The 25,645-nt window shown below is 36.2% G+C and overlaps 1 protein-coding gene and 1 pseudogene across 6 annotated transcripts; both read right to left on the bottom strand.

Annotated features, from left to right (window-relative positions):
- Nucleotides 1-459: 459 nt before the first annotated feature.
- LOC142605946 (glycosyltransferase BC10-like) lies at nt 460-1,677 on the bottom strand (annotated as a pseudogene).
- Nucleotides 1,678-2,480: 803 nt separating this feature from the next.
- LOC142607849 (uncharacterized) lies at nt 2,481-25,047 on the bottom strand. 6 transcript variants are annotated; one of them, XM_075779497.1, is made up of 13 exons: nt 24,469-25,047; nt 24,004-24,151; nt 23,323-23,477; nt 18,729-18,911; nt 15,955-16,030; nt 13,856-13,933; nt 10,343-10,428; nt 7,471-7,544; nt 5,918-5,963; nt 4,748-4,857; nt 4,262-4,436; nt 3,175-3,276; nt 2,481-2,851 (listed from the first exon to the last, which is right to left on the bottom strand). In XM_075779497.1, exons 1-12 carry the CDS (start codon nt 24,730-24,732, stop codon nt 3,202-3,204), a joined length of 1,470 nt encoding a protein of 489 aa, XP_075635612.1. In that variant the 5' UTR covers nt 24,733-25,047; the 3' UTR covers nt 2,481-2,851; nt 3,175-3,201. The 6 variants fall into 6 exon arrangements, 4 of the variants coding, with proteins under 4 accessions (XP_075635612.1, XP_075635611.1, XP_075635609.1 ...); XM_075779496.1 differs by having other exon boundaries at nt 23,323-23,480; nt 24,469-24,832; XR_012839386.1 differs by having other exon boundaries at nt 2,712-2,851; nt 3,175-3,356; nt 23,323-23,480; nt 24,469-24,835.
- Nucleotides 25,048-25,645: the final 598 nt, after the last annotated feature.

Here is a 25,645-nt window from a genome sequence, read left to right as displayed (position 1 = left end):
GGTCTCTTGGATTTTTCTCACCCTTGAATGGAAAGATTTTTTCAAATTTGGTTCGACATCGAGGCCCACACCACCTATGAGAACTGAGAAGAGGAAAGAACTCCGGTAAGAGTAAATAAATTCTCCAAAAGTAAGGGACAAAACCCTGATTTTCAAGACATTACAAGGATACAACCAATGATTTTCTTTCTCATTTGGTTCTACACCTTGTTTGTTTCCCCAAAAACAAAAACAAACTGATTTATTCTTGTGGCCAATGATTTTCTTCAAGGCACACCAACGAAACCTTTCCATCACCTGTAGTTGTGGTAACCATATTCTTCATTTTGTCTTTAATGTTTTGGCCAGACAACTTACTACAAGCACTAAAAAGTACAAATTCTTCTATCAATTAAATCCAAATGTTATGGCTAGACAACTAACTACTAGTACTAAAAAGCAAAAAAGGTACAAATTCTTCTATGGATTAAACCCAAGCAATACTGGGGCTATTCTTAGCAAAGGCTCTAGGGTTCTTGGTTGAAACTTCCTCGCGAAGAGAAAACAAACTGTAGTTGTGATACCATTATAAGTACAATTAAAACCTTGTCTCACCCGATTCAAAAACGCTTCAGAGACATCTTTCCTCTCAAACTTTGTTCGATGCGAGCCACCTCTGGACCAATCAACCCAAGTAATGCTCCTGTTGGAATTCATGCTCGGTTGAGTTTTGGTCACAAGGGTTGCCAAGTAGTGCTCATCCATGTAGCATGGAGGCTTGCAATGGTTCTCAAAAATGGGGTAATACGTGACATCTGATACTATCTCTATGGCTAGCTTCCGGTGAACTTCAAACCATTGGTTGCCTTTACGCCAATCCGACAATGATATCGTTGGCCACATATGTTTATTGTAACGGCCACGACCCATCTTTCTTGGATCATCAATTGAGCCAACAAAACTATGGTTAGAGTTGATCAGGTAGTTGTAAATCGTTGTAAAATTGAATAAAGGAATGCGTGTTTCAGAGAGTAACACAAATCTCTCGTTGGAGAAATCAAGTAGGGCATTAGCTAATAGGCGCCTCTCTGCATCAACCATTGTGGCTTGTCCCCATTCCACTTGCTGCAAAATACAGTTTCAGTTAAAATGAATGGATGAAAAAATTTGGCTTGGTTCATGTCTTGGTAGGTTTTTAATTTGGGATAGGGTATTATAAATTTCTAACCTCACTTGGTATCCTGCGCTTGTAGAACACTGAGGATTCTGGTGGTTCTTCAGTGAACTCTGGTGAAGTATGGAGGTAAATTGAGTAGAGCCCTGCATGTCCCTTAAAGAACCTTTCCCATAATGGTCCCAAGGGCAATTTTCCTCTACTTAAGAACATGAATGCCACCTTTCGCATCCGATTGTAAGGGTATTTATTTTTCGATATTTGGCACCATTGAGGCTAGCCACATTAGCTCCTTATCGCTCATTGAATGTGATAGCTCATTGGGAGAAATCCAATCTCTCAAACCTCTGCTCCCATTTGATAATTGAAATGGGCAAGGAAGGAGCAGATGAAGAATTGCAAAGAAAATAAGAATATGAAGGCCTGGGCAACTTTGGATAAAATGCAGACAGTTGGGGGAAGTAGAATTCATCTGAGGATAGGAATTTCCTAGCACGATTGTTGATGAACATTCCTAGTATCATTATGAAAAACGCCAGTGACAAACATAAGAATATGGTGGTTGTGATATGTAAACTCCTTCCCCTAACTCTTTTAATACGTATGGAAAGTTGTTCTACAAACACAGTGATCTTACACTGCTTCACCTCTTTCTCTAGCTTACAGTATAAGCAAAAGCTCGGAAATAGTTTTCTTCATTTATGCATAAGGAAGTCTTCAGAAGTATTTTTAAGCTATGAAGCTAGACAATGGACAGGGTCTAAAAATAGCTTGATTCGAGCAAGGTTAAGCAAGGGCATATGGGAAGTGCCAGGAATAGTGTGAATGGTAAAGCCTCAAACGTTTTGGCATGGAAATAATGGGCCTTGGAGTTCACAAGCCCACATACACGAGGGAAGTAGGGGGGAGAGAGATCACAAATATCACGAGTTTGGTTGCAGAAACACAGGTTAAAGAGACAATTGGATAACTTCCAATAATTTAAGATCAAGCTTGGAACCCGTTTAACATAAAACACGAGTCTAGACGAGAAAAAACAGAGCAGTTTTTCTTGTTGATTTTTACCTCTTTTCTTTTTCTTTTCTTTTCTTTTCTTAGAGAGAGAGAGAGACTGCTCAGTTCTATTCTTGACTTTTCACAATCTAGTCTTATTATCAATGAGCAACACTCCTTAATTATGAGACGGGTGTCAGTCCATTTTAAGGAGCTCTAAAATTTACCACCAAAACAATTACACATAAATTTTCACATTCTTATTTATATCATCTACCGACTCACTCTTCGGATATGCTTCACAACACAGCAAAAGAATGAAGAAGGTCTAAAATTGTAAACACCAATGACCTTTACCATAGCATCATATCAAGTATAAACCAACCATTTAGACCCTGTTCCATTAACTTCTGGAAAATCCTCCTCTACAATACAATATGAATAGACTAATTAGTAATTACTGATATATAATTAGATTACATCTGAAACCGAATTCCAGATTTTATGCCCTTATGGGTCTTATTTAGCACTGAACTTATTAATTGAGTACAAAACAGCAAAGCTAGCCACTGCACCAGCAAAGAATAATTTAGATGTCCATAGCTTCTGATAATTTAACTGGAGACCCTTACTAAGGTATGCCCAAGTCCATCGGGCAAGGAAATACAGCCCACAAGTTTTCTGGAACTTCTGAATCGAAAATGCCTACACAACAATTCAACAGGCTCTATCAGCATTTCTAGAAATTAAACAATCACAATCACAATCACAAACACTTATTTGTTCTTAGAAAATGTATTCCTGGATCTACAATGATTATGTTAAAATAGAATTAAAGTTTTATGTTCTGGGGTCTTTGTAATTAGTTTTTTTTCCTCCACAGTGCAGCAAAAGAGGTGCCATTTGACCTAGAGCTCATTAGTTTTTTTTCTCTTTCATTTTGACAAGGTATAGTTCAATGATTCAATAAAATTACATATGGAGCTTTTATAAATTCCAGGGAAATTGCAAGGGATCTGAGTCCAAACCTAACGAGTGGCCACAAAAAGCTTTCCTCACTTGGTTTCAAATTTACCCACTTTGTCGGCAAATGCAGCCAAACTGCAACTAAAAGTTTCTAAAGAGAAGCCCTGCACACTCTTTCAACCACCTTGTCAGCAAATGCATCCAAACTGCTATTAAAAGTTTCTAAAGAGAAGCCCTGCACACTCTAAGATGAATTTTTGGAATTTCACTTTCTGTCACTAAAATATGTATGCTTGCCGAACAATTTGTAATCATTTCAAACATAGATAGTGAAATATTCAAAGGCCCTTCAAATTATTCCACTGTAGGGTATAAGTTATTTCAAAATTGCCTAAGACAGAAGGTACAACAGCAACTCCATGAATCGCAGGATGCAGGGCGCCCAGGCACCAAGTGAGAATGGACAAAATTTTCCCATCCACCAACCCACTACGAGGCTATGCAGATGAATATTGTCATGTGCTTCTACTCATATAACTATTAATATTTAATAGTTATTTAACTTGTTTAAATGGATTAATGGGTCATGTAATTAAAGTATAAATGGATAATTATTAGAATTGCAATGAGTTGAAGGAGATTCTTCCAAACCAGAGGAAAATTTTATCCACATGAGAAAGGGGAGGAGAGAATAATCCATTATAAAGCAAATGCAAATATGCAGGGAAGATAACACAAGCAAGGTAATCATGTGTGCTTCATTTACTAATATTCCAGTACACTCTTACATGGTAGGGTCCTTAAATGTAAGGGAAAACTTGATTCCTTCTTTCTATTAGGTGAAAATTAGAACATTTAATGGCAAGACTCTTTCATGGCAAGGGTTGACTAATCTTTTTAAAGGTTGGCTCAAGATAAAGATCAATTCCATAGTAAAAAAGGTATCTTTGAGCAAATCTAGCATTTTTCCAATAAGGAGTTATTTGTTTTTATGTTAAAAGAGGGAGAGAGAGAGAGAGAGAGGAAATTAACTTTACCCCTTCCAAGAGTAATATATGGGAACTACCTAACTAAAACATGTATTTTCAAGCAAATATGTGTTGATGTATAGCCACGGGAAATGCTGGTGTTGAAACAAGCAAAAGTTACCTTTGGTAGCTTATCTTGCTCAGCCAGATGCTCCACATGAAGCCTCACATTTGATGCAGCAGGAATCCATACACTACGATCAAATTCAGAGTATACTTCTGCAACTATGTCAAACAAAGTTTCAGCTCCATTTTCTATAGCTTTCAAGATGGACGTTTCTCTACTTCTGCGGTTTCTGAATATAGGAACAATGCCATGTCAGGATTTGGTAGACAATATTGTTACATATAGTGTGAATCTTAGGTGTAAGAGACGAAGCTGGCAGAAGTCAAACTCTTGGGCCCAACAATACCGATCATAAAAGAGTTATTGCAGATAAAGGTGATGGGGGGAATTTTTTTTGAAGAGAGGGGGGGGGGGGGGGGGGGGAAGTGCTGTTTACCTGCAAAGGAGTCATTGTCTAAGATCCCATGATGGGTAAAAAGTTTGTAGGTAATTTAGCTTAAATTAGGAAAGCAAGAAATAGAGAAAATGACATGTGCATACTTGAGATATCCACAAAGCATGTGCTTTGGCCACAGGTTAACTCTCCCATGCATGGGAATCAAAGTGTGTGGGGAAAGCTCCATGAATTTGTAAGTTGTTTGGAAGTATTGCTGCATAAACAAGCAAACAAAATATTCAGTAATCTTTAAGGTTTTTAGAAACAGCAATTACAATTACATGTATAGAAACACTAAAATAGTTAAACCATTGTATTATCATTATTAGGAAAGTATGAGTATCTATATCTCTGATTGATGTATGTATTAATTTATCATGTGTTAGTTGTGCCATTTTTGGTAATTAAGGTATGCTATTTTCTAGGAGAATAGCCGAAATAGTTACTACATATAATAGATTTAGTACATATGGAGTTTGCAAATCCACTTCATGAGTTTTAGACAGAAGGGGGAACCGATAATTTACTATGACCCAACATGTACAAATGTGAAGGATGCAGTAATGACTTTCTTTTCTTTTTTTACCAAACCTTGTTTCAGTGTTAATAAGACACAGGAACTGCACTCAAAATAGTGCCGCTTGATGCAAATAGAAACTGAAACACGGACCTAATCTATGCTAATTATAATATTGTCATCGTATAACCAAAATGAAATCCAACTACCAGGCTACGATAATTGGAAAAAATTAAAACAGATAATTTAACATCTGCAAAATGAAAACATCTTTAATACTAAAATGATACATTGAAGCACAGAAATTAATACACAAATAATTTCTTCAAAACCATTGATCTCTAAGAAATTAAAATCTCTTACAGGGTGCAAGGATCATTAATTTGGCAAACCCCAACATATAATGAGGCAAAGGAAGGAAAAATATCAAATGGTATTTTTAATGAGGCAAAGGAAGGGCGACAATACAAAAACTAAGATAGACCAACTCAGACCTTTTAAAAAGAAGGAAAAATATCAAATGGTATTACCGATATTTGTCAATTGTATTTTATTGATTACGGCATAATATGTAAATCTGATTATGGAAGGTCCAACTTTAGCCATATTTAGTGTATAGGATATAAAAAGGAAATGCAATAGCAATGAGAACACTTTAAACTTGATGTATAGCACAACAATATTGGTTCATAAGAGTAGTCCATAATGGAAAGGAGAGTAATTATATATCACTATTAGGACTTTCACACGAACTTACAGTCATATTTCCACCAGAAGTAATGTCCAAGATGGCACTTCCTTGACTGAAACAAAGCACAGATAAATTAGCAGAGCATTTTAAGTCCAGCCCACAAGAGGAACTAGTTTGGAGCTTTCCTGATGATTTTGGAACCAACATTAACTAGAAGAATAATAAGCAGATGCATTAATCCATATTAGGAGTGTTACCACACTGATAAGAAAAGAAGTAGGGAGGTCTGATAGCCCCAATAAAAAGAGTGGTATAGCCTTTGTAGGGTGTGTGAGAATTAGTAAACTTTTTCCAATGAGAGAATTAGAGACTAAGCTTTGGTTTCGGTTTTTCTATGTTTGTGAGGTCTGTGAGAGTTAGTAAGTAATTGTAAGCTTTATCATTGATAGTGGATTTTTTTTTTTTTTTGGTTGGCATTGCATTTGAATATAGCGTAGAGTTTGCCAAACCATATTAAACTTTGTGTCTTGTATTGTTTTTCTTCTATTATTTTGCATGTTTTCTACAATAAATTGGTACTAGCGTTTCCACTATCACAAAATATTGGTAACAAAGCTATTGGTTTGGGATCCTAGGGATTTCAAGCACAAAGTTTGAAGTAAAGCCCTTTTGCTTTAACAAAATAAATACCAAGAACAAAACCAAAATTGATGGTTAATAACTGAGTTAAGAAGGAGAAGTTAAAACTAAGTGCTTTAAATTTTCCTCCAGCCAAAAGCAGGGCTTTGTCCATAATCCAAAATAAAATTTACAGTTGGAAAAAAGAAGCTGCTTCTTTCATGCATTTAAGTTGATCTACATCCATTAAGCCTCCTATCAACAATTTCCTAGTGAACATCATAGGGTGTTGTGGTTCTTTGAACTGCATTCAACTTGACTTATTTGAAAGAGTGGTTCTCTGAATAGCATTCAAATTGACTTATTGGAAAGTGTGCATTGGGATATAACAGAGAAACTAATCAGTTTTCTCCACACACTAACCCCCCCTTCCCCCAACTGCTTCATGCAGATGTGGAAGAAGTTTTTCTAATCATCTTAAACGAATGCTTGTATCATGGTAATGATTGGATCTTATGTGCTATAGAATTAGCACTGTATGCATTTGGAGGTTCTAAAATCTTGTTACAATATTTCACCTTGTACTAAATCAAACAAAATAGTAAACTAGCTGAAAAAAACTCACTTCATCAGACGTGCCAACACGAATTTAAACATTAAAAACTCTACAATGTATAAACATATAGTTGTACTCATTTAATTTGGAAGTCAGACTGCAATCTCAAAAAATTTCAATCATTTAATTTGGTAGCTTAAGTTGTTAGTCCATGAGCCAACCCCCTGGCCCCTTCTTTTTCTCAAAAACCTCTAGAAAGTAAAGGTCTTAACACGGTTGCCAGGACACACCAGACTGTTGTGTTTCTCCCTCTAGCCATTTCTTCTTAAATATAATTAAGAAATCTGGATAATAATAGGGCGTAGTCCTGTTACCAAAATTTTGCCAATCAGATTACATGTAAAGATGCCATAATATGGTAGAGTAGTTATCTTAAGAATCTTACCCAACACAATGATCACCAACAATCAATGAGTGAGTACTCATATGAAGCAGTGCCATATGGCCATCAGTATGACCCTGTATTAAGAAGAATCTTTCATATTCAGACACAACAATATAATGCTGGTTTATATGGAAAACTGCATTTAGAACTTTATTTAAAGAAACAAAATGCTAAAATTAAATCAGTATAAGATGATGAACTCTCAAAATTCATGTGTTTGTTTCTCCAAGAACTCTATGCAAGCTCTCCCCCCCCCCCCCCCCCCCTCTTCCCCCAACATACCCCGCCCCTCTTTCTGTCTCTCTCCCCTCCTCCTTTTTGCTTAAGCACATTGAGAACTGACCCTTGGCTGTAGTGAACTACCAGTTGATAGGGTAATTTGAGAATCAATAATTTTAATGTGACTTGGAGACATAAGCAGCAAGCTGATTAAGGAAGCAACACCAAGACCAAGAAAATCAAAATAAGCCATAAAATCAACACATCCTTCAGAACTGACAGTGATAGGTCTCCCTTTATGATATTGGTTCACTAGCCTGTAGGCTGTAATACTATACTAACTAAAGAACCAACTGGGAAATTGTTCCCTAGTTTTTTCCCATTATCTCATTGCTATTGTTTAAATGTATCATGATGGATGATGATAATAACGTCTGCAAGGAATATCAAAGTCATTTTTTGTTTAAATCACTTCTTGAATTTGCAGGACCCATGACCAATAACTTAAAAGGTGCATAATAGTATGGAAGAAGCAAACGTGACATTTTGGTCGTGATCAAACAGTCATAAATGCTGCATAAAGCCACATGCAAGAAAAATCTGAAAATATCTATATCATTCTATAAAGCACCAATGTTGCTTGGTGATGCTCAAACTCTTACGAAATCAATTTGTTATTTAGAGTTACCCAAACTCATGAGAATTCAATTCATGGATTCTTATCAAGTCATTTCTCAGTTTAGGGATTGTTAGACCTAAGAACTTGAACCCACAATTAGGTTAGACAATCAAAATTAAAAGGAAATTGGTATTTGCAAGATTCTTACAAAAATAAAGTATTCAAGATTTCTCGTACTAAAAGGACAAAGTCCATATGACGGAATCCCCCTCAAAAAATTAAACATAACTTTTTCATGTAAGAAAAAATATTAAAATATTAATTGTTAGGAGGGTTTCATTAACATATACCCTTAGGGCATCCATTAATAAATCATTTTAAGAAACTTTTTAAGGGAAAATAAAAAAAGTGACTAACTTTTTCGACAGTTTTTTCAATTTTTCATAAAAATTTTCCTAAAATGAATGATTAATGACCCTTGTTAGAATACAATACCCTATACCATAGATACCATAAACCATGGTTTTGTAGAATATCATAGGCTACCGTAGTTTTACAGTACGACGAGCTACTACAGTTTTAGGGTTACCATACTATGCCTCATATATACTCCTACAAATGCCCTTCAATGAGTTTTTTTTTTTTTTTTTTTTGTACAAATGATTCAATATAATAAAGATGTAGCCATTCAGAACCTACTGTTGTGAACGTAAGCTATCAGGCCAAACTAGGTTTTCCTTTCTTCAAGTCTCTATTTCTCTCTCTTCTCTCTCTCACTCACAAACCCAACAACATTTTTAACATGGTATCAAAGCCAACCACTATCCGGTTCCCCTCTCTCACCCTAACATCCTTTACCTAAAGCCGTGCGCCTTTCTCCAACAATTTCACCACATTTTAGCACTGTCTTCTTTACGTATAAGCCATCCAAGAACTCTTAAAACCAAAAACCACATCATTTAAAAATCGAATGCCACTCTCCAAAACACCATCAGAATCAACTCCAACAACCACTACATGCGCCCTCAAGCATTGTCCTAAGGTTTTACATATGTTCCCACTCACCTTCTCCAGCCTTCATGCGCCCACCCACAACAACAATAGGTTTCCACAAACTCTCATGCGTCCCAACGTGCTATCAGTCATACTACCTTACATGCCGTGGGCTAGAACGTGTGATATATGTGCCAGCCACATGCCTGCATACATTACAGCCATGTAGTCCCAAGCAGCAATTGCCATGTCATCACAAGACTCCGCCACATGTCTTCTCCTTCATCTACCACGTATTAGTGTCCGAAACATGCCTAAATCAAACTGTGTCAATCATCTTAATTAGAGCTAAAAATGTGTCCTTATCTAAAGATGACATGTCAAAATAGTCCACGTATACCCTAAAAGTCAACAGCTACATCACCCTACCACATCATTGACTTTGATTGTTGACCAACATTGACCGCATCAATTGTCTTGTGACAACCATTTGTACTCTGACAGGCCATTTCTACCTAGATTCCAATTTTTGGGTTTGTTTTCCCATTTGAGGCTCCCAAATAACCCAAATGACCTATCACTTGTTATTTAAGGGCCCAATTTATGCAAAAAAATTCCCAAAGACCGCCAACTCACTCATGAACCTCTTAGGGATAGACACACCCCATGAACCAATCGTCAACAATCACCAGCGATGATGTCCACAGTCAACATCATCATTCTGGTTGTCAATGTCATCTTGCCATTCGTGACACTTTCATTTCTAATCTCATCATTCCAACCACCAGTGCAACCATCATCCAGGCATAGCAACCATTCGTCACCAAACACCAACATATGTCTTCTCTGTCTCACCCATAATCCTATCCTCAATTCTAACAGCTATCAAATTTGTCAACAAATACGGACAGATAATTAACCTGAGCACATCTGGAGTACAAACATGCAAGTTTGTAATGGCTTACACCAAATGTTACTTAAGCTTCCAACAAAAAGAAAACCATCATTTATATTTGTGTAGTAAAAAAGGATGAGGAATACCGGTGCAAAAATGACCCTTAATTGCTGACCGCCAATGCAAATGTCTTCTGCTCCAGAAACTGAGGTATAGCCAAGAGACCAGTCACCTGTGATTATATAACATCGTTAAAGTTCTATAGATAATAAAATTGATCTCTAATTATGATGGGTGAATCAACTAAAGGTCTAAACAACCATGTCCTAATGAAGTAAAAATTTACCAACCCTTGTAGCCAATTGGCAGTTTTGCATTGTAGGACTAAGAGTTTCTCCATTTTTTGAGATAATAAATTTTTACAAATAGACCTTAACAAGAAGGAAACAGAGACCATGACATATATTTTTTACTTAAAGGTAATAAAATGCTAAATCATATTTTTAGTTTTACAAATTAATATAAACATCATTATTGCATTGGTATTCAAAGACACACATGCTCTAAGCTATATAAACGGAATCCAGGTTGTCATCCAAAAGAACAAAGCACTAAATTGGTTAAAATATAAGCTACAGAGTCAAAAACCAAACCATTAGACTGTTAATATAGTAAAAATATTTAAAAGAGGCAACAGCAACACCAAAGATATCAAAGAGCTAGGAAATAGACTCACAAGCACTGGGTTCTTAAATCAAAATTACTTCTTTTGGTTTTAGAGAAATGGACTGCTTTTGCGGTTGATATATACTCAAGAAAATGATGAAGAGGTTGTCATCCAAAAAAACCATCTTTTTCCATACTTTGACTGATCATGCCCTTAAGTTAAAGTTCTCTTAAATCAAAATCTTTTTTTTTTGGCTTTTGAGAAACGGACTGATTTTGCCCTTGCTATATACTAAGGAGAATGATGAAGACATTTGTCATCCAAACAAGCATATTTGACCACACTTTAACTGACCATCCACTTAAGTGAATTACCGCATTCATTGTATGACACAAGAATCTCCACACTTAACAAACTTTAGGGCTCAAAGCTTTTAGGATTGATTTAAAAATATTTACGGTTGGTTAGAGTTTATGGTTTGCAATGAAATTCTAGAGACAAAAAGGGCTAATAATGATACAAGAGTGCAGAGAATTAAGAGGGCGTTTGGATTGGCGTCCACGTCCACGTCTGAGTCCAGTTTTTTTTTTTTTTTTTTCCAAGCGCATCTGTCACTGTTCAGTGGCCATGAACAGTGATTTTAGGCCAATGAACAGTACTTTTTACACATTAAAAAATTATTTTGGTGCAGTATTTTCAGTTTTCAGCAATAAGTTCTATCCAAACAGACCCTAAATATAAGAAAAAGAAAGGGGATGAATTTCTAGGCATTCTATCAAGATTTCTTAGGTTTCATGACCAAGTTTAAGACTACATCATACAATTCTCAAAAAATATTATAAAAAAGCCCCGTGGCTTCATAAAATATCCTCCCAAACATATTCTCCCTTGAATTAAACTAATATATATATTTATATATATAAATTTCTAGTAAATCTAAATTCTAATGGGGCATATAGTTCAGATTAGAAAGTATAAACAAACAGAGTTGTAAACCACTAAGTACCATGATAAGGACAACAAGCACAATTGGACTCAAAAATAAGACCCATGAGCCACAAAAACACAGCCCAGGTCCAGAATTTCTTGGAATTACAAAAATTGCCTCAATACCAAAAACTTTAAGAACAGAAATAAAACAAGGCCAGAAATTTTCCATTATGAAGAATGATAAAAATAAATAAATAGTTTGCTTTTCCATAACCTTCTAGTCGCTAACCTCACCCTCAAACAACAACAACAACTACAATCAAAGCATTAAAGGTCATACCTAGTGCACAAATCTCCCACTTTTGTTGGGTTTGGTAGAGGCATGGTAGGTAGCTTGGAGAGGTTGATTCCTAGACTCAAATCCAAAACTTATCGCTTTTGGTAGAAGGCGCCATCACACAAAGGTTCGAACACAACAAAAATCAAGTCTTAATCCCAAAATTTTAGGACCAACTATATATCCACAACAGACTAATCAAGGTCACATGTATTTGTTTCCACTATTATATCCAATATTAAGTCATATTCTCAATTACCTCCTTAATTAACATGTTCTTTTTAATTACTTCTACTAATAAGAGTTTCTTATTTTTTACTACTTTTACTAATGATACTTTAGGTCTTCCTCTAGGGTTTTTTGTTCCCTCAACTTGAATTAACTCACTCTTTCTTACTATTGCATTAATCGCCCACTTCTACACATGACCAACCCACCTCAAGCGACTCTCTCTCTTTTTTATCGATGGGAGTCACTCCTATCTTTAAGCAAATTCCTTTATTTCAAATTATATCTTTCCTTGTATTTCCACTGAATTATCCATCTTATTTTTCTCGTGTCAACTACACTCATTTTATGAACATTCCTTCTTAACAGCCCAACATTCAGTACCATAGAGCATAGCTAGTCTCATAGTCTTAACAAGTAGTCTATGATCACATAATACTTCTAATGTGCTTCTCCGTTTTATCCACCCTGCTCTATCCTATGATTCACATCTTCTTCAACCTTTCCATCCTTACAAATTATTGATTTAAGTTATAGAAAGCTCTCACTCCTTGGTATCTCTTGACCATTAAGTCTTCCAACCCCTTCATCTTTATTTTTTCTTTTACTAAACTTACATTCCATTGTGTCACCATCAAACCAAAATTCTGAAAGGAAGCCTTCTCAAAAATTTCTCACTTTGACTTTTGTGTAATATCATGAAAAGACAATGCTTTCATGTTTGTTCTTCACACAATTGAGCATTCTGGCATGTCATTAATTTTGATTGAAAAATTTCCTTGCTTGAATGTTAGTATGTTGGCATTCTATTGCAGAAATATCTTTCAATTGAGTGCCCCAAATTAAGAGCAATAAAGGACAGGAAGATTACTAACTGGAAAAATGCAGGAAAATTCAATCAAGCAAGGTGCACTGGCAACTGGCAGCTGGCAGTTGCAGCAAACACAGTTTGTTTGGTCAAATTCCTTAAAGGGGATACAGCTGCACAATTAGCATCTAAGTCAAGTATATTCAACTTAAGCTTCTCACTGTAGCTGGTTTGAGTTTTCCTGTGCATAGAGTATTTCTTATTACATACAACTTATCTCAACTAAGCCTTAATCCTAGCAAAATTGGAGCCGGGTTCATGCTTTAAATCCACGAATTTGATAAAACTTACCTCTTACACAATTCTTAACTAAGACCTCATGTATTGGACCCTGAAAGGTTGATACAGGCTTTCTTTAAGTTATGAGATTATTTTAGGATTATTACTGCAAATCCACACCGCCCAAAGAGCGTCAATATTTGAAAAGAATCTTTCCAGGAACCATAATGCTTGGGCATGGCATCTACTTCTGTTGATAGATGCAGTTAAAGATTCTATGAACACTGGTCATCAATTTAATACACCAAAAAAATGAGTGAAGACAGAAGATCTAAGAAATAACATTATATCTTTAAACAATCAGTAATCTCAACCATTAGACACAAAACTATAATGTTAGGAATCATAACCTTTTCCAATGCGCCGCATTGTATTTTCATGCACTAATAAAGTAGCATTGGGGTTGCACTTTTGGACAATTGAAAGGCCTGAAACAAGCCAAGAAACAGAGAATTACTACCCAGTATAGCATCCGGTTAAAAAAAACACACACACACACACACCCATTCATCAGAATTTTAGAATGCAGATATCCAGCTAAAAGTAATAGCCTGAGAGAGCACCAAATAAGTTTTATAGAGTAGAGAAGTTTTATTATAGTAGAATTTACTCTAAGAGATTAAAGGGAGGCTATTTTCTCTAGTTGCTTTCCCCTTTTTCTCTTTTTGTTTGCTTTGATAGGTAAACACAACTTTAACTCACTGTCTTCGTTTTCTACTTTTTCTTTTCAGAAGAAAAACTAAGGTCATGTTTGGTAACAGTTTTTGTTTTCTATTTTTAAAAACTTCTTTTTGAGAATATAAAGAAAAAACAATTTTTTATATTTTTTGAAATCAAAAACATGTTTGGTTAATTGAAATTAAAAAAATAGTATTTTGAAGAAAAAAAAAAAAAAAACTAAAATATGTTATTATTAGGATTTGAACTCTAATGCTAACTCATTATATGAGACAGAATCATTAAATCAAATACGTGTTTTCTTTTAACTTTTGAAAACTAAAAACTGAAAACAGCCTTTTGCATGTTTTCAGTTTTCTTCACAAATTGAGTTTTGAGAACAATTTTTGTTTTCTGTCTATTTTAAGTTGCCAAACAAGTTTTTTAGTTTCAAAAATAGAAAATTATTTTTGAAAACGAAAAATAAGGGGAAAAAACAATTACTAAACATACTCTAAGATTTCTTGTTTACTGACTCAATTACCTAACCACCAATGGTCCATCCTTCCCCAAAACAAAATAAGAATGATTATTATGGCCCTACTTGGTTCTTGTTGGGTTTGTTTTCATTTCTATTCTCATTTTCTCTTCTCAAATCCTGTACTCATTTTTAGTTTGTCACCAATTTTCGGGTCTAGGTTTTTTTTCCCCCTTATATCTTTCCAATTAAAAATTCACCACCACACCTACACCAATGGTAAAACCAAAATAAAAACCAAATCCATCAGCAGCCACCTCCATCACCACCACATCCCCACCACAACCAAACCGCAAAAAGTGCTCCATGAAATTTGCCAAAAGGGTGTGGCTTCCCACTAGCACCATCCTTTTAATTTCATCTTCCTTAGATAACAGTCAGTGAAAAGGCAACACTAGGATTACAAACAATTCCCAATGACCCAATTCATCAATTAAAACAATTTACTCAAAACACCAACCAAAACAAAAGTTCCACCCATTGATCATCACAAATCAGAATAAAACCAAAATTTCAAACTCGAAAAGAAATCATTCCCAATTTGTATATCCCCATAATCCAGCTACAAAATATGAATTAGCAATCAAGTGAGAGAGAGAAAGCTGACAGACAGGGAGTCAGAGAGAGAGAGAGAGAGGGGGGTGCGAAGGAATATGAGAGAGAGCCATTGGGTGTGATTTTAGTATTTTACACAGGTCTTGATAGTGACAGATGGGTCCCACTCTTATCCATTTTATTATGAGAATGCCACTGACTTCATATTTGCTGAAAATGAAAATGCCAAAAAGTTGTTTTCATTTTTTGTAATCATACCCACATTTTTGGATCTTAAAAATGAAAACTAAGAACAAAAAACAAACTCAAACAAGTTTTTCACTGGTCAGTCCCACAGAAAACAGGAAATGAAAACAAAATACACCTCGTTTTCAAAGGAACAAAACATGGTACATCCTCCACCGAATCGCAAGAATTATTTTATTCTTTATCGGATTAATAGCATTTTATACATAAACTATTTTTTAGTAAACCATTTGGAACTAAATTTTGTAGTCATCTCCCAATTTTCACGGTTATACAAGCAAAAATAATCAGGTGTTTAACATGTGTGTGATATATCATATATCTCCTTTTTTTTAAGAAGAATATATCTCCTTACTTATGTGTAATCTACTATTGTAATTGGCATTTAAAAACACAGCATTAAATAAAAAATAAACCTTTCCTCTCAGTTATGTTAATACTATAAAAACTTACCATCCACATGATCCCGATGATGATGGGTAACAAAGACAACTAACTTCCGTGGCAAAGCAGCAACTATTTTTTGGAGCTGATCGGGTAAACAACAATTTTATCAACACCGTTACAAAACCCACAAGAAAAAAAAATATTTAAAAAAAATTAGAAAGTAAGCATCATCTGCTGAAGGGTGACTGCATATCATTTCACAGGCACGTACAAGGACACATCTCTAATGGGTTGTTTGGATGGAGGGAAAGTTGCAGGGAGTACAGGGGAGGGGAGGGGATGGGAGGTGTTTAATAAACCTTACTTGGATTTTCTTTTTAAAGGGAGTAGGAAGGGGTTTGTGGGGATTAGGAGGGGTAAGATACCCCTCCAAACCCCTCAGTTTTTAATGGGGGAACTTGGAGGGCGGCAAGGGGACGGGAAGGTAACCACTTAGATTAAAAAAAATTAAAATGTCAATTTATACCTATTTCTTTTCTGTTATTTTTTTTAGAATTTATATCTACTTCTTTTAATAAACATAGAGGGCTATAATTGTTAATTTGTATAGTGTTTATCATGTCCTCCTTCCCATTCAATTTTTATTACATCCAAACAAAGGGGAGGGGTATAGATATCCCTCCCCCTCATAATTTGTAAAACATCCAAACAAGGGAAGGGATAACCATTCCCCTCCCCTCTCCTCTTCTTACCCCCCATACCCTCTACTCCCCTTTCCCTCCAAAACACTGTAAGACTACTGATCATTTTAACTAATGAATGTAAATTAAATAAAATAAATATGAATTAATCAACAGAAACATACATCATCAAAACTATGTCCGATTAAATGATTATTCATATTAAAAAGTTTTAATACATAACAGAAGAGAACCAACATTTCTGTTAGTCAAATCCTCAATTTTGTCATATAAAACAAAAATAAAAAGACAAGAAGTAAAGAAACCCTTAGAAAGCATGGAAACTACCAAGGATTTGATTACTGATCTCTTATTGTTCACAGCCTTGACAGCTGACAAGTTTTAAATAGGATCCTTCCCAGGACAGTTCCAGATCCCAGTTTACGGTTACTAGTCAATCAAAATTTGCTTAAGGACAGATACACAAACTCCATGGGAAGCCACATGACCTCTTGAAAAGGACCAATAGATTCTGTTGATGGCTAGATGGCTAACATTAATATAAGACCAATTGGAGCTCCCAAATATCCAATAGCCAGATGGCATCCAAGCCGATGTGAGACCAATTGATCCTCCAAGACCCACTAATGGCCTGAAAGCCACAAAAATGAACCTTAGGCTCCATCAAACAAAGTTGTGATGGAATGTCAGGATTAATTTTCGTACAACCAAATGTCTGCCAATTAAAAGAGGAAGTGCATTCTATCCATACATCAGACAAAATAAAGGCTATATGGATTATTAGAAAGGGCAACTGATCCCAAGAGGAATGCTCTATTGGATGGAGCTCTAGTAAAGGAGCTTATTGACAGCCCTACATGAAGAGTTGTATTGAATCAAAACCGTCAGAATTTATCCAATACCCTTCCTTTTCTTAGGCACTCCCATTTTTAAAGGGACACATCAAAAGCGTGACAGACACAGAGCTATAATTTGGTTCAGAGGTGGAGGAACTTATCCAAAGCCACTACTTTTCTTTGACGCTTCCAATTTATAAGACAGCACTGTTACTTAAGAAAGAGCAAAGATAGCTTCCGAGGACAGGGAATATGTTGGAACTCTGCCAAGCAGGTAATCCACAAGAATGAGAACAGGATTCTTACTTTCTTTTATAATACAACACTGTTACTCAAGATAAGAGAAAAGATAGCTTCCAAGAACAGGGAAAATGGTGGAACTCTGCCAAGCAGATAATCCACAAGAACGAGAACAGGATTCTTACTTCCTTTTTTTAGGCACTCCCATTTTTAAAGGGACACATCAAAAGCGTGACAGACACAGAGCTATAATTTGGTTCAGAGGTGGAGGAACTTATCCAAAAGCCACTACTTTTCTTTGACGCTTCCATTTTATAAGACAGCACTGTTACTTAAGAAAGAGCAAAGATAGCTTCCGAGAACAGGGAAAATGTTGGAACTCTGCCAAGCACGTAATCCACAAGAACGAGAACAGGATTCTTACTTTCTTTTATAATACAGCACTGTTACTCAAGAAAGAGCAAAGATAGCTTCCAAGGACAGGGAAAATGATGGAACTCTGCCCAGCAGATAAGGCACAAGAATGAGAACAGGATTCTTACTTCCTTTATTTAGGCACTCCCATTTTTAAAGGGACACATCAAAAGTGTGCCAGACACAGAGCTATAATTTGGTTCAGAGGTGGAGAAACTTATCCCAAAGCCACTACTTTTCTCTGACGCTTCCATCTTATAAGACAGCACTGTTACTCAAGAAAGAGCAAAGATAGCTTCCAAGGACAGGGAAAATGGTGGAACTCTGCCAAGCAGGTAAGCCACAAGAACAAGAACAGGATTCTTACTTTCATATAAATGGAAAACAATGGTTATAAAATTAGCCTCATGTTTCTTTTTTCCCTTTTTATAATTTGAAAGTGACACAAGTTTTTCCCATAAAATGTATTCAAGTAGGAAATCCACGAGCATGTAAGAAGCCCACAGTATGGGACGACAATAAAATATCCTATTTCAAACATTATTGAGTTCACTAAGTCCACAAATGGTATTTGAGAATGAGAATGTCAAGCACTAAAAATCATCGTCAAAAAGGCAGCAGCATCTCAGCACAACAAAAGAAATTATACCTCTTCGTGGAATTCAGACCTACATCCTGGATCCACTATCAATGCATCCCCACAAGCAACAAAACTATTGTTCTCACTTTCATTTGAAACATTTTCAGGTGCAAATATGATCAAGTTTGTTGTACGGAAAGGCTTTGCTGTCTTACTTCCAATTGGTACAAGTTTAACACCAGGAGGATACTCCTGAAAAAAACATAAAAAAATATTAATAAAATAATAATAATAAAAAATAAAGAAAGAAAGATATATTAACATGATGCATGTGGACAACTATACAGAGGAATCCCCTTACAATGCATTTGGATGACAGGATTTGGATTTGGGTGATTAAAATCCAAATAACTTGTTTGGATGCTTAAAAAAAAAGTCAAGGATTTGGATTTGACAAATCCAACAAAGATTTGAAACATTTAAAATTCTTGAATTTGAAATGATATCTAAAATATATGAATTTGAAATCATGGCATTTCAAATATATTGATTTAGAATCAAAATCCAATCCAAATTCAAGTTTCCAAATTCAACCTTATGTTTGAGTAGAAGTCTAAATGTTAAAAATGACAACACTCTCAGTATTTGAATATGGTATACATCTTGATTCAGAATCTGTTTCTTGAACATCATCTTCAAAGTTTAGACAGATAGGTATTAGATTTAGGCAAAAATAGAAGCAACTTTATGGAATAGAACTTGCAATAAAGCTCTAGTCAAGAACTTTTATATTGAACGTTAGTATAAGAATTCTAACTTACAATTAGAATACCAAGATGCAATATGAAATCATCCTTTGTGTTAGGCATAGTTTTGTATGTTGTATAATTTGGTATGATGGTTAGAAGTTTGTATGATGGGTTGTATGGTAGTAGTCTGGATAGTGGAAAGGCTATGATAGTGTGTTGGTACATCAGAGTTGGTTAGCGACTGTGCAAGACAATTAGAGTTAGTTAGAGTCTTGTGGGTCATTGACAGCTGTGTGGTGTTGTATAAGAGACCAAGGAGTTGTACAGTGAGTAATCAAGCAAAGTGTATTTTCAATGCAACCTTTTCCTTTCTCTTCTCTGTTCTTTCCTTTCTCTCAATTCTTGGAGGCCTAGCTGACCTCGAAGCTAGCTATACAACAAATCCATAAATTCAATCCTGACAATTGGTATCAAAGCCATCGATCTTGAGACGGGTGAATCTGACCGACAAGAAATCTTGAAAATGGTGAATGAAGTTTTAGAGAAGGTTAAGGCCTTGACAGAATCTAACGAGGCTATTTCAAAGAAATTAAAGGTCTTGGCTGAACATGGCCATGAATGAAAAGCTCTCAAGATTGCAAGAAGATCTTGAGAACATATCCGAAGAAGAGTTACAGTCTCTTGATTTGATGGAACTCAAAGAGGAAATTAAGTTCCAAGAAACCGCAGTTGTTTCTCTAGAAGAACACAATGCTTTCCCATGTCCAGCGCAGTCCCCAAGAATACTTTGCAACCAACCATACTTGGTCTTGGACAGCCTCTCCGTGCATAGCCTTTTTTTTTTTTATAAGTAATCCGAAAGCTTTTATAAAAAAAAGAAAGAAAGTCATACAAGGAGTTCATGATGATGAACAATAAGAAAAATCTACTAGGAAACAAAGTTAAGGGAGGGCAAAAACTCAGCGAGAGAAGAGCAATTAGAAAACCCCCAACAACGAGACCACTCTAAGAGACTACGCTGGCATAATAGATTCAACTCAACCAAGGTCTTCTCTTTGTCTTCAAAGGAACGACGATTTCGTTCCAACCACACAATCCACATTAAGCACCCTGGAACCAAATTCCATATGTCCGACTTATCCTTTCCATGCCACTGATGCCAACAAGGAATCAACTCCGCCACCGACCCTGGCATAACCCAAAGAATCCCAAAGGTCTGAAGCATACAAGACCAAAGAGAATGGGTAACAGGACAATGCAAAAGAAGATGGTTAACCGACTCCCCATCCTTGCAACATAAGCAACACCTATTAACCAAAGGCCGACCCTTAAGCATAAGGTTGTCCAAGGTGAGGATTCGACCATGAGCAGCAGACCACAGAAAGAAAGCCACGCGCTTGGGGATCTTCGGTTTCCAAACCCCCTTCCAAGGAAGCCAAGAATTCGAAGCACCACGGATCGCGAGGTAGTAAGACCGAGTGTCAAACATACCATCCCCTTTAAGCCGCCAGTAAAGGGTATCTCTCCTACTACCCTGTGGAATGCGGGATTGGATAAGCCGGAGTAGAGAATACGAAGCAGCCAACTCCCAATCTTCAAACGCTCTATAAAACGTTAAATTCCATACTCTAACAGTACCCCCTTCTGGAATCCACAAAACCTCAGAGATACAGGCATCCTTGACCGCTGAACACACATAAAGCTCAGGATAGAGAACTTTTAGGGTATCGTCACCAATCCACCTATCATGCCAAAAACGGATACGAGTTCCTTGCCCCACTACAAAAGAAAGATGCTTAGAAAAGTCCTCCCAACCTTCGTTAATGCTTCTCCAAAGGCCGCACCCATGGGACCTCCTGCAGTCTCTAGTCCTCCACCCCCTTTGATCCTCGCCATATTTTGAAGAGATAACCCGACGCCACAGGTGGGTATCTTCATGGCCATATCTCCACAGCCACTTCCCTAATAAAGTTTGATTAAACGACACCACCTTTCTTAACCCCAATCCACCCATCTCAACGGGTAAACACACCTTATCCCAAGCCACCAAAGGATATTTAAAACCCCCCTCAGAAGACCCCCAAAGGAAATTCCTCTAAATACTTTCCAATCTAGTCGCCACTGCTTTAGGAATAGTAAAGAGAGATAGAAAGTATGTCGGGAGACTTGAGAGAGTACTCTCAAGCCTCTCCGTGCATAGCCTGGATATAGTGTATCCTAAGGTCTCTAAATTCTATAATGAGCTTCACACTAGCTTTGCTTCATGTGGAGTAAATGGATTTAAGGTTGATTTTGGACTCTTTTCCCTGGCTGTCATCAAGATGGAGTCACATTCCCTTCTGTGTTTGAGAATTCCGCACTTACATGGAGATTTCTTGGTGGCAAGCCCAAGTTGATGTTCCTAAAAGGTCTCTTGGCTACACTTATGGAAGCCAACATGTATTCCGAAGCCTTCACACCAACAAATGGTGGTGACAACTGTGGGATAAATGATGGGTTCCACAGCCCAACTGATCACAATTTTTATAAGAAATTATGTTTCAAGTCAAGAGCATTACGTAATTATCGTTTAGATGATGAAGAATGGAATGTCAGGCTATTAGCAACAACACTGTTAGATCTTCATTTCCAAGAAAGAATCACTTCTTGCAAGAAACAATATGTGACGTCTTTTCCCAGTGAACCTTGTGAACTATACCAATGTGTCCTTGGGAGCAAATTACTTCTCGCAAAGCATTATGTGATTCTCTTTTTGTACTACATGTCAAGAAATGGTGCTCCTAGACAACAACTTTACAATGAGACCAAGGTAGCAGGGGAAGGTTCTTCTCAAAGAAAGGACAAAAATTACATCATTTGGTCATGGCCATGTGTTAGTAACTACCCGAGTTCATTTTTCAGCAGCATGTTATTCCAAGATCGCTGTCATTGCTGGGCTTAATCCATCTTGAGGATTTAATGGTGTGGCCAACGTGTCTCAAAGGCGATAAAATCAATGTTACTGTTTCAGTTTATTAATGGGCTGTGATTAATTGCTTGGAAATATTTGATGAGTTTAACGGTCAAGATGCTTTAGCATATTGGATTAATGGTTGGTTTACCCTCATGAAGGTGTCCCTCAATAACAACACCTTGTGGGCAAGGTGTTTCCAAGGGGAGGGAGATGTTAGGAATGCTATAAGTATATGGATAATAATTGTTGTATTGAGATATAGTTAGTTAGTTACAATTCCAAGCATGTTAATCACATTTAGCACATGTTAGAATTATTAATGCACATGGAAAATAATAGAACCAATAGGATGAGACCATGTGGGCCAATGACATTAGAGCTAGTCTCCTATAAATACATGATTGTAATTCAACATTAGATATCAATTGAAGAATAAACCAATTTCTTAGTGCATTAGTGCATCTCTCTCTCTTAATCTCTTTCTTTCTCTATGGAGGGTAACTATCTCGAATTAAGCCAATTTATCTACAATTCTCATCAATTCCCTTACAATTCATACCCAACCCCATTAGGAACCTGTAGGTTCCTAGCACTTTGTTGGAAAGGGGGAAGGGGGGCAATTCTTTACGTAATGGCAAAGGGGTGTAGATACCCCTAAAATATAAAAAGAACTACCAAGGGGTTTCAAACATGATTCTGTTGGAAATTTAACTTTCTAAGCACCAAATTTCCTTATCATATTTCTGCCTCCAAAAAAATTACCAAAAGAAAAAAGTAAATTTATGGGACATTCAAAATCATTCTAATGACCCTCAAAAGTCAGGGTCATATCACTGCTTCCACGTTCCAGATTATCCCTGAACTTTTAACACGCAATGATTTGACAGCAGATCTTTCCTTGCAACTGAATGTTTTATTTTTGCTCCATCTAGAAATGGCACTAATTCACAAGAAGGCAAACCTGATGCCTTAAGATGGATGGGACTTTCTGATCTGCAGGTTGAATTGAGTCATTTACAAGACCAACAACTGTCAAAGGCCCCACACGATCACTGCTTGGTTTCACTTCCAGAAGCCAGCTCAGACAGCTTTGGACTGACATCCACTTGCACCGCTCTGCTAATGTATACTTCATATTAGTTCCATATCACATACAAGATATAGAATTTGCTATAAAAGTAATAAACTGCTTAAAATGAGATTCAAATATTCACATCAAGGAAGGATGGCGATTATTTATTAGAAATACCAAGACTGTGATCAGCAAAACATGCTAACTTGTTTCTTCAGATAAGCAATAAAACTTTGTCAGAAAAGTCCGATAACACGGAACAGATGACATAATTTCTCACTTAATTTCTACAAATCTTTACTCAGCTCCAAAATTTCTTCTTGTGATTAAGAAATTCTCCCAATTAAATCAAGATATAAAAGTGTCAAAGACCCAGCATCCACATAAATAGACAAGCTCTTAAAGCAAGCACTAAAAAAATTAGTTTGTTTCTCAAATGTGTTTAATGTAAGACCCAATGAAGACATCCCTCATGTTTAGCATTGCAAAAAATATTAGACTTGTATCTGATAATTAGAAAAATTAATGAAGCATATATATATATATATATATATATATATATACACAAACCTTGTAAATTCCGATCCCCTGCCAGCAATTTTCCCATAATGAAAACAGTATGAACCGGCAGCCCTGGTCCAAACTCAGCTTCCTCCACATATTTCCAGAACTTCCATTCTCCACCATCGGTTACCTCAAACCCCACTTGTTCCAATACCTATAAATATCCCAAATTCACAACTGTAAAATTCAAAGCAGCTCACATTTTCTCTGCATTGTTAAAAAATCAAATACAGCTAAATTTTACACACTTAAGGTTTAACTTCTCACTAAATACTAACCCAAATTCATTATTAGAAAAATAAATAAATAAAAATTGAGCGTTTAAATGGCTTTATTAGACACGTAAACTCAAAATACAAAAATTACATGGTTACAATCTGAATCGCATATGGTGAAAATATAACATTTTGAACACAGTTTCCAAATAAAATTTAAAATTTTCAAAAAAAAAAATAAGGAAAAAGGGTTTACCTTTGTGAGAGCAGAATGGAGATCGAAGTTGGTCAAATTGATGGATTGGGCGCCTTCGACGACGATCGGAGACTCAGAATTTCCGTCAAGAAGGTTTAATTGCGTGGAGGGCAAGTCCCAGATATCAGAATCCACGTAGGAATCGTACTCCTCGTCGTTGAACTTGGGCGGGCGCGTCTGTTTGACGAGAAGGAATTCGGCGTCGTTTTGTGGTTGCGGGTGGTTCTTCAGGATCACCGCCAGGTTGTGAATTGCTTCTGCCATTGGAGAATTGGAGAGAGAGAGATGTAAAAATGGGGTTTATGACTTTTTTTTTTTTTTTTTTAGGTTTGAGAGAGTGATAGTGTAGGTGGTTATTAATGATAGCTCTTTGTTATCGTAGCAATACTGATCAGTACCAATACTAATCAATTTTTTGTGTACGAGAGGATTAGACTTCAAATGTCTTATACGACTTTATCGATTGAACTAACTGAATCCACCGCAATTTATGACTTTTAAGTAAAGGGTTAGGTGGAGAAGAGGAAGTAACTAAGGGGGTGGTTGTACCACCGTACGGGAGTTTGAGCTTGCGGCACTAAAACTGATCCCGAGCGAGCGTTAATATATAGGGAGGGAAGGAACAATTGAAGAAAGCATAGCGGTTAATTATTTGCCGAAGAGATTGCTGTCCTTGCGCGGGAAAAAGGGATAAGGATGTTAATTTAGGTGCCAAAAATTGTTGAGGAATTATTCTTCAAATTTCTCTTTCAGTTGACTTGAGAATGTTATTCTTATTTCTTCCTATTATCCTTAATGCGGTTAAACCACAATTATCCTTAATGCGGTCACTCCACAATTATAAGTATTTGTGGGGTGTGATGAGTAAAATTCAGAGTTCAAGTATGGAGTTTCATATACATATACACTCAAATTAAGATATAGTAAAATTTCTATCAAAAATATAAAACAAACTGTGAAGAAACGGATAAGTTAATATAAAATTTTTATTTTATGTTTCAAAAATTGATAACATATATTATAAAATAAAACTTGGGTGAAAAATTGTTTTCATCTTAAATTTTAAAAAGTTGATTTTTCTTGTTTCTTGAGCTTTTGAAGGTGTTTCATATTATCAACCATTTTGTCAATATGTTGATGCCCACTTTTAACAAAAGGTCCAATAGCAAAAAGAAGT

The sequence above is a fragment of the Castanea sativa genome, chromosome 8 (genome assembly GCF_040712315.1).
Source record: "Castanea sativa cultivar Marrone di Chiusa Pesio chromosome 8, ASM4071231v1".
In the NCBI taxonomy this organism is placed as follows: domain Eukaryota; kingdom Viridiplantae; phylum Streptophyta; class Magnoliopsida; order Fagales; family Fagaceae; genus Castanea; species Castanea sativa.
This window is presented reverse-complemented; position numbering and strand designations above follow the sequence as displayed.

Bases quoted from the DNA above. Each gene is read 5' to 3' on its own strand.
- LOC142607849 (XM_075779494.1), bottom strand. From the start codon at position 24,732: ATGGCAGAAGCAATTCACAACCTGGCGGTGATCCTGAAGAACCACCCG. The intron at 13,934-15,954 runs GTAAGTTTTTAT...GGCTTGTTTCAG, and splicing joins TCATCGGGATCATGTGGATG to GCCTTTCAATTGTCCAAAAG. The intron at 2,852-4,261 runs GTAACTTTTGCT...ATTGTTGTGTAG, and splicing joins AGCAAGATAAGCTACCAAAG to GCATTTTCGATTCAGAAGTT.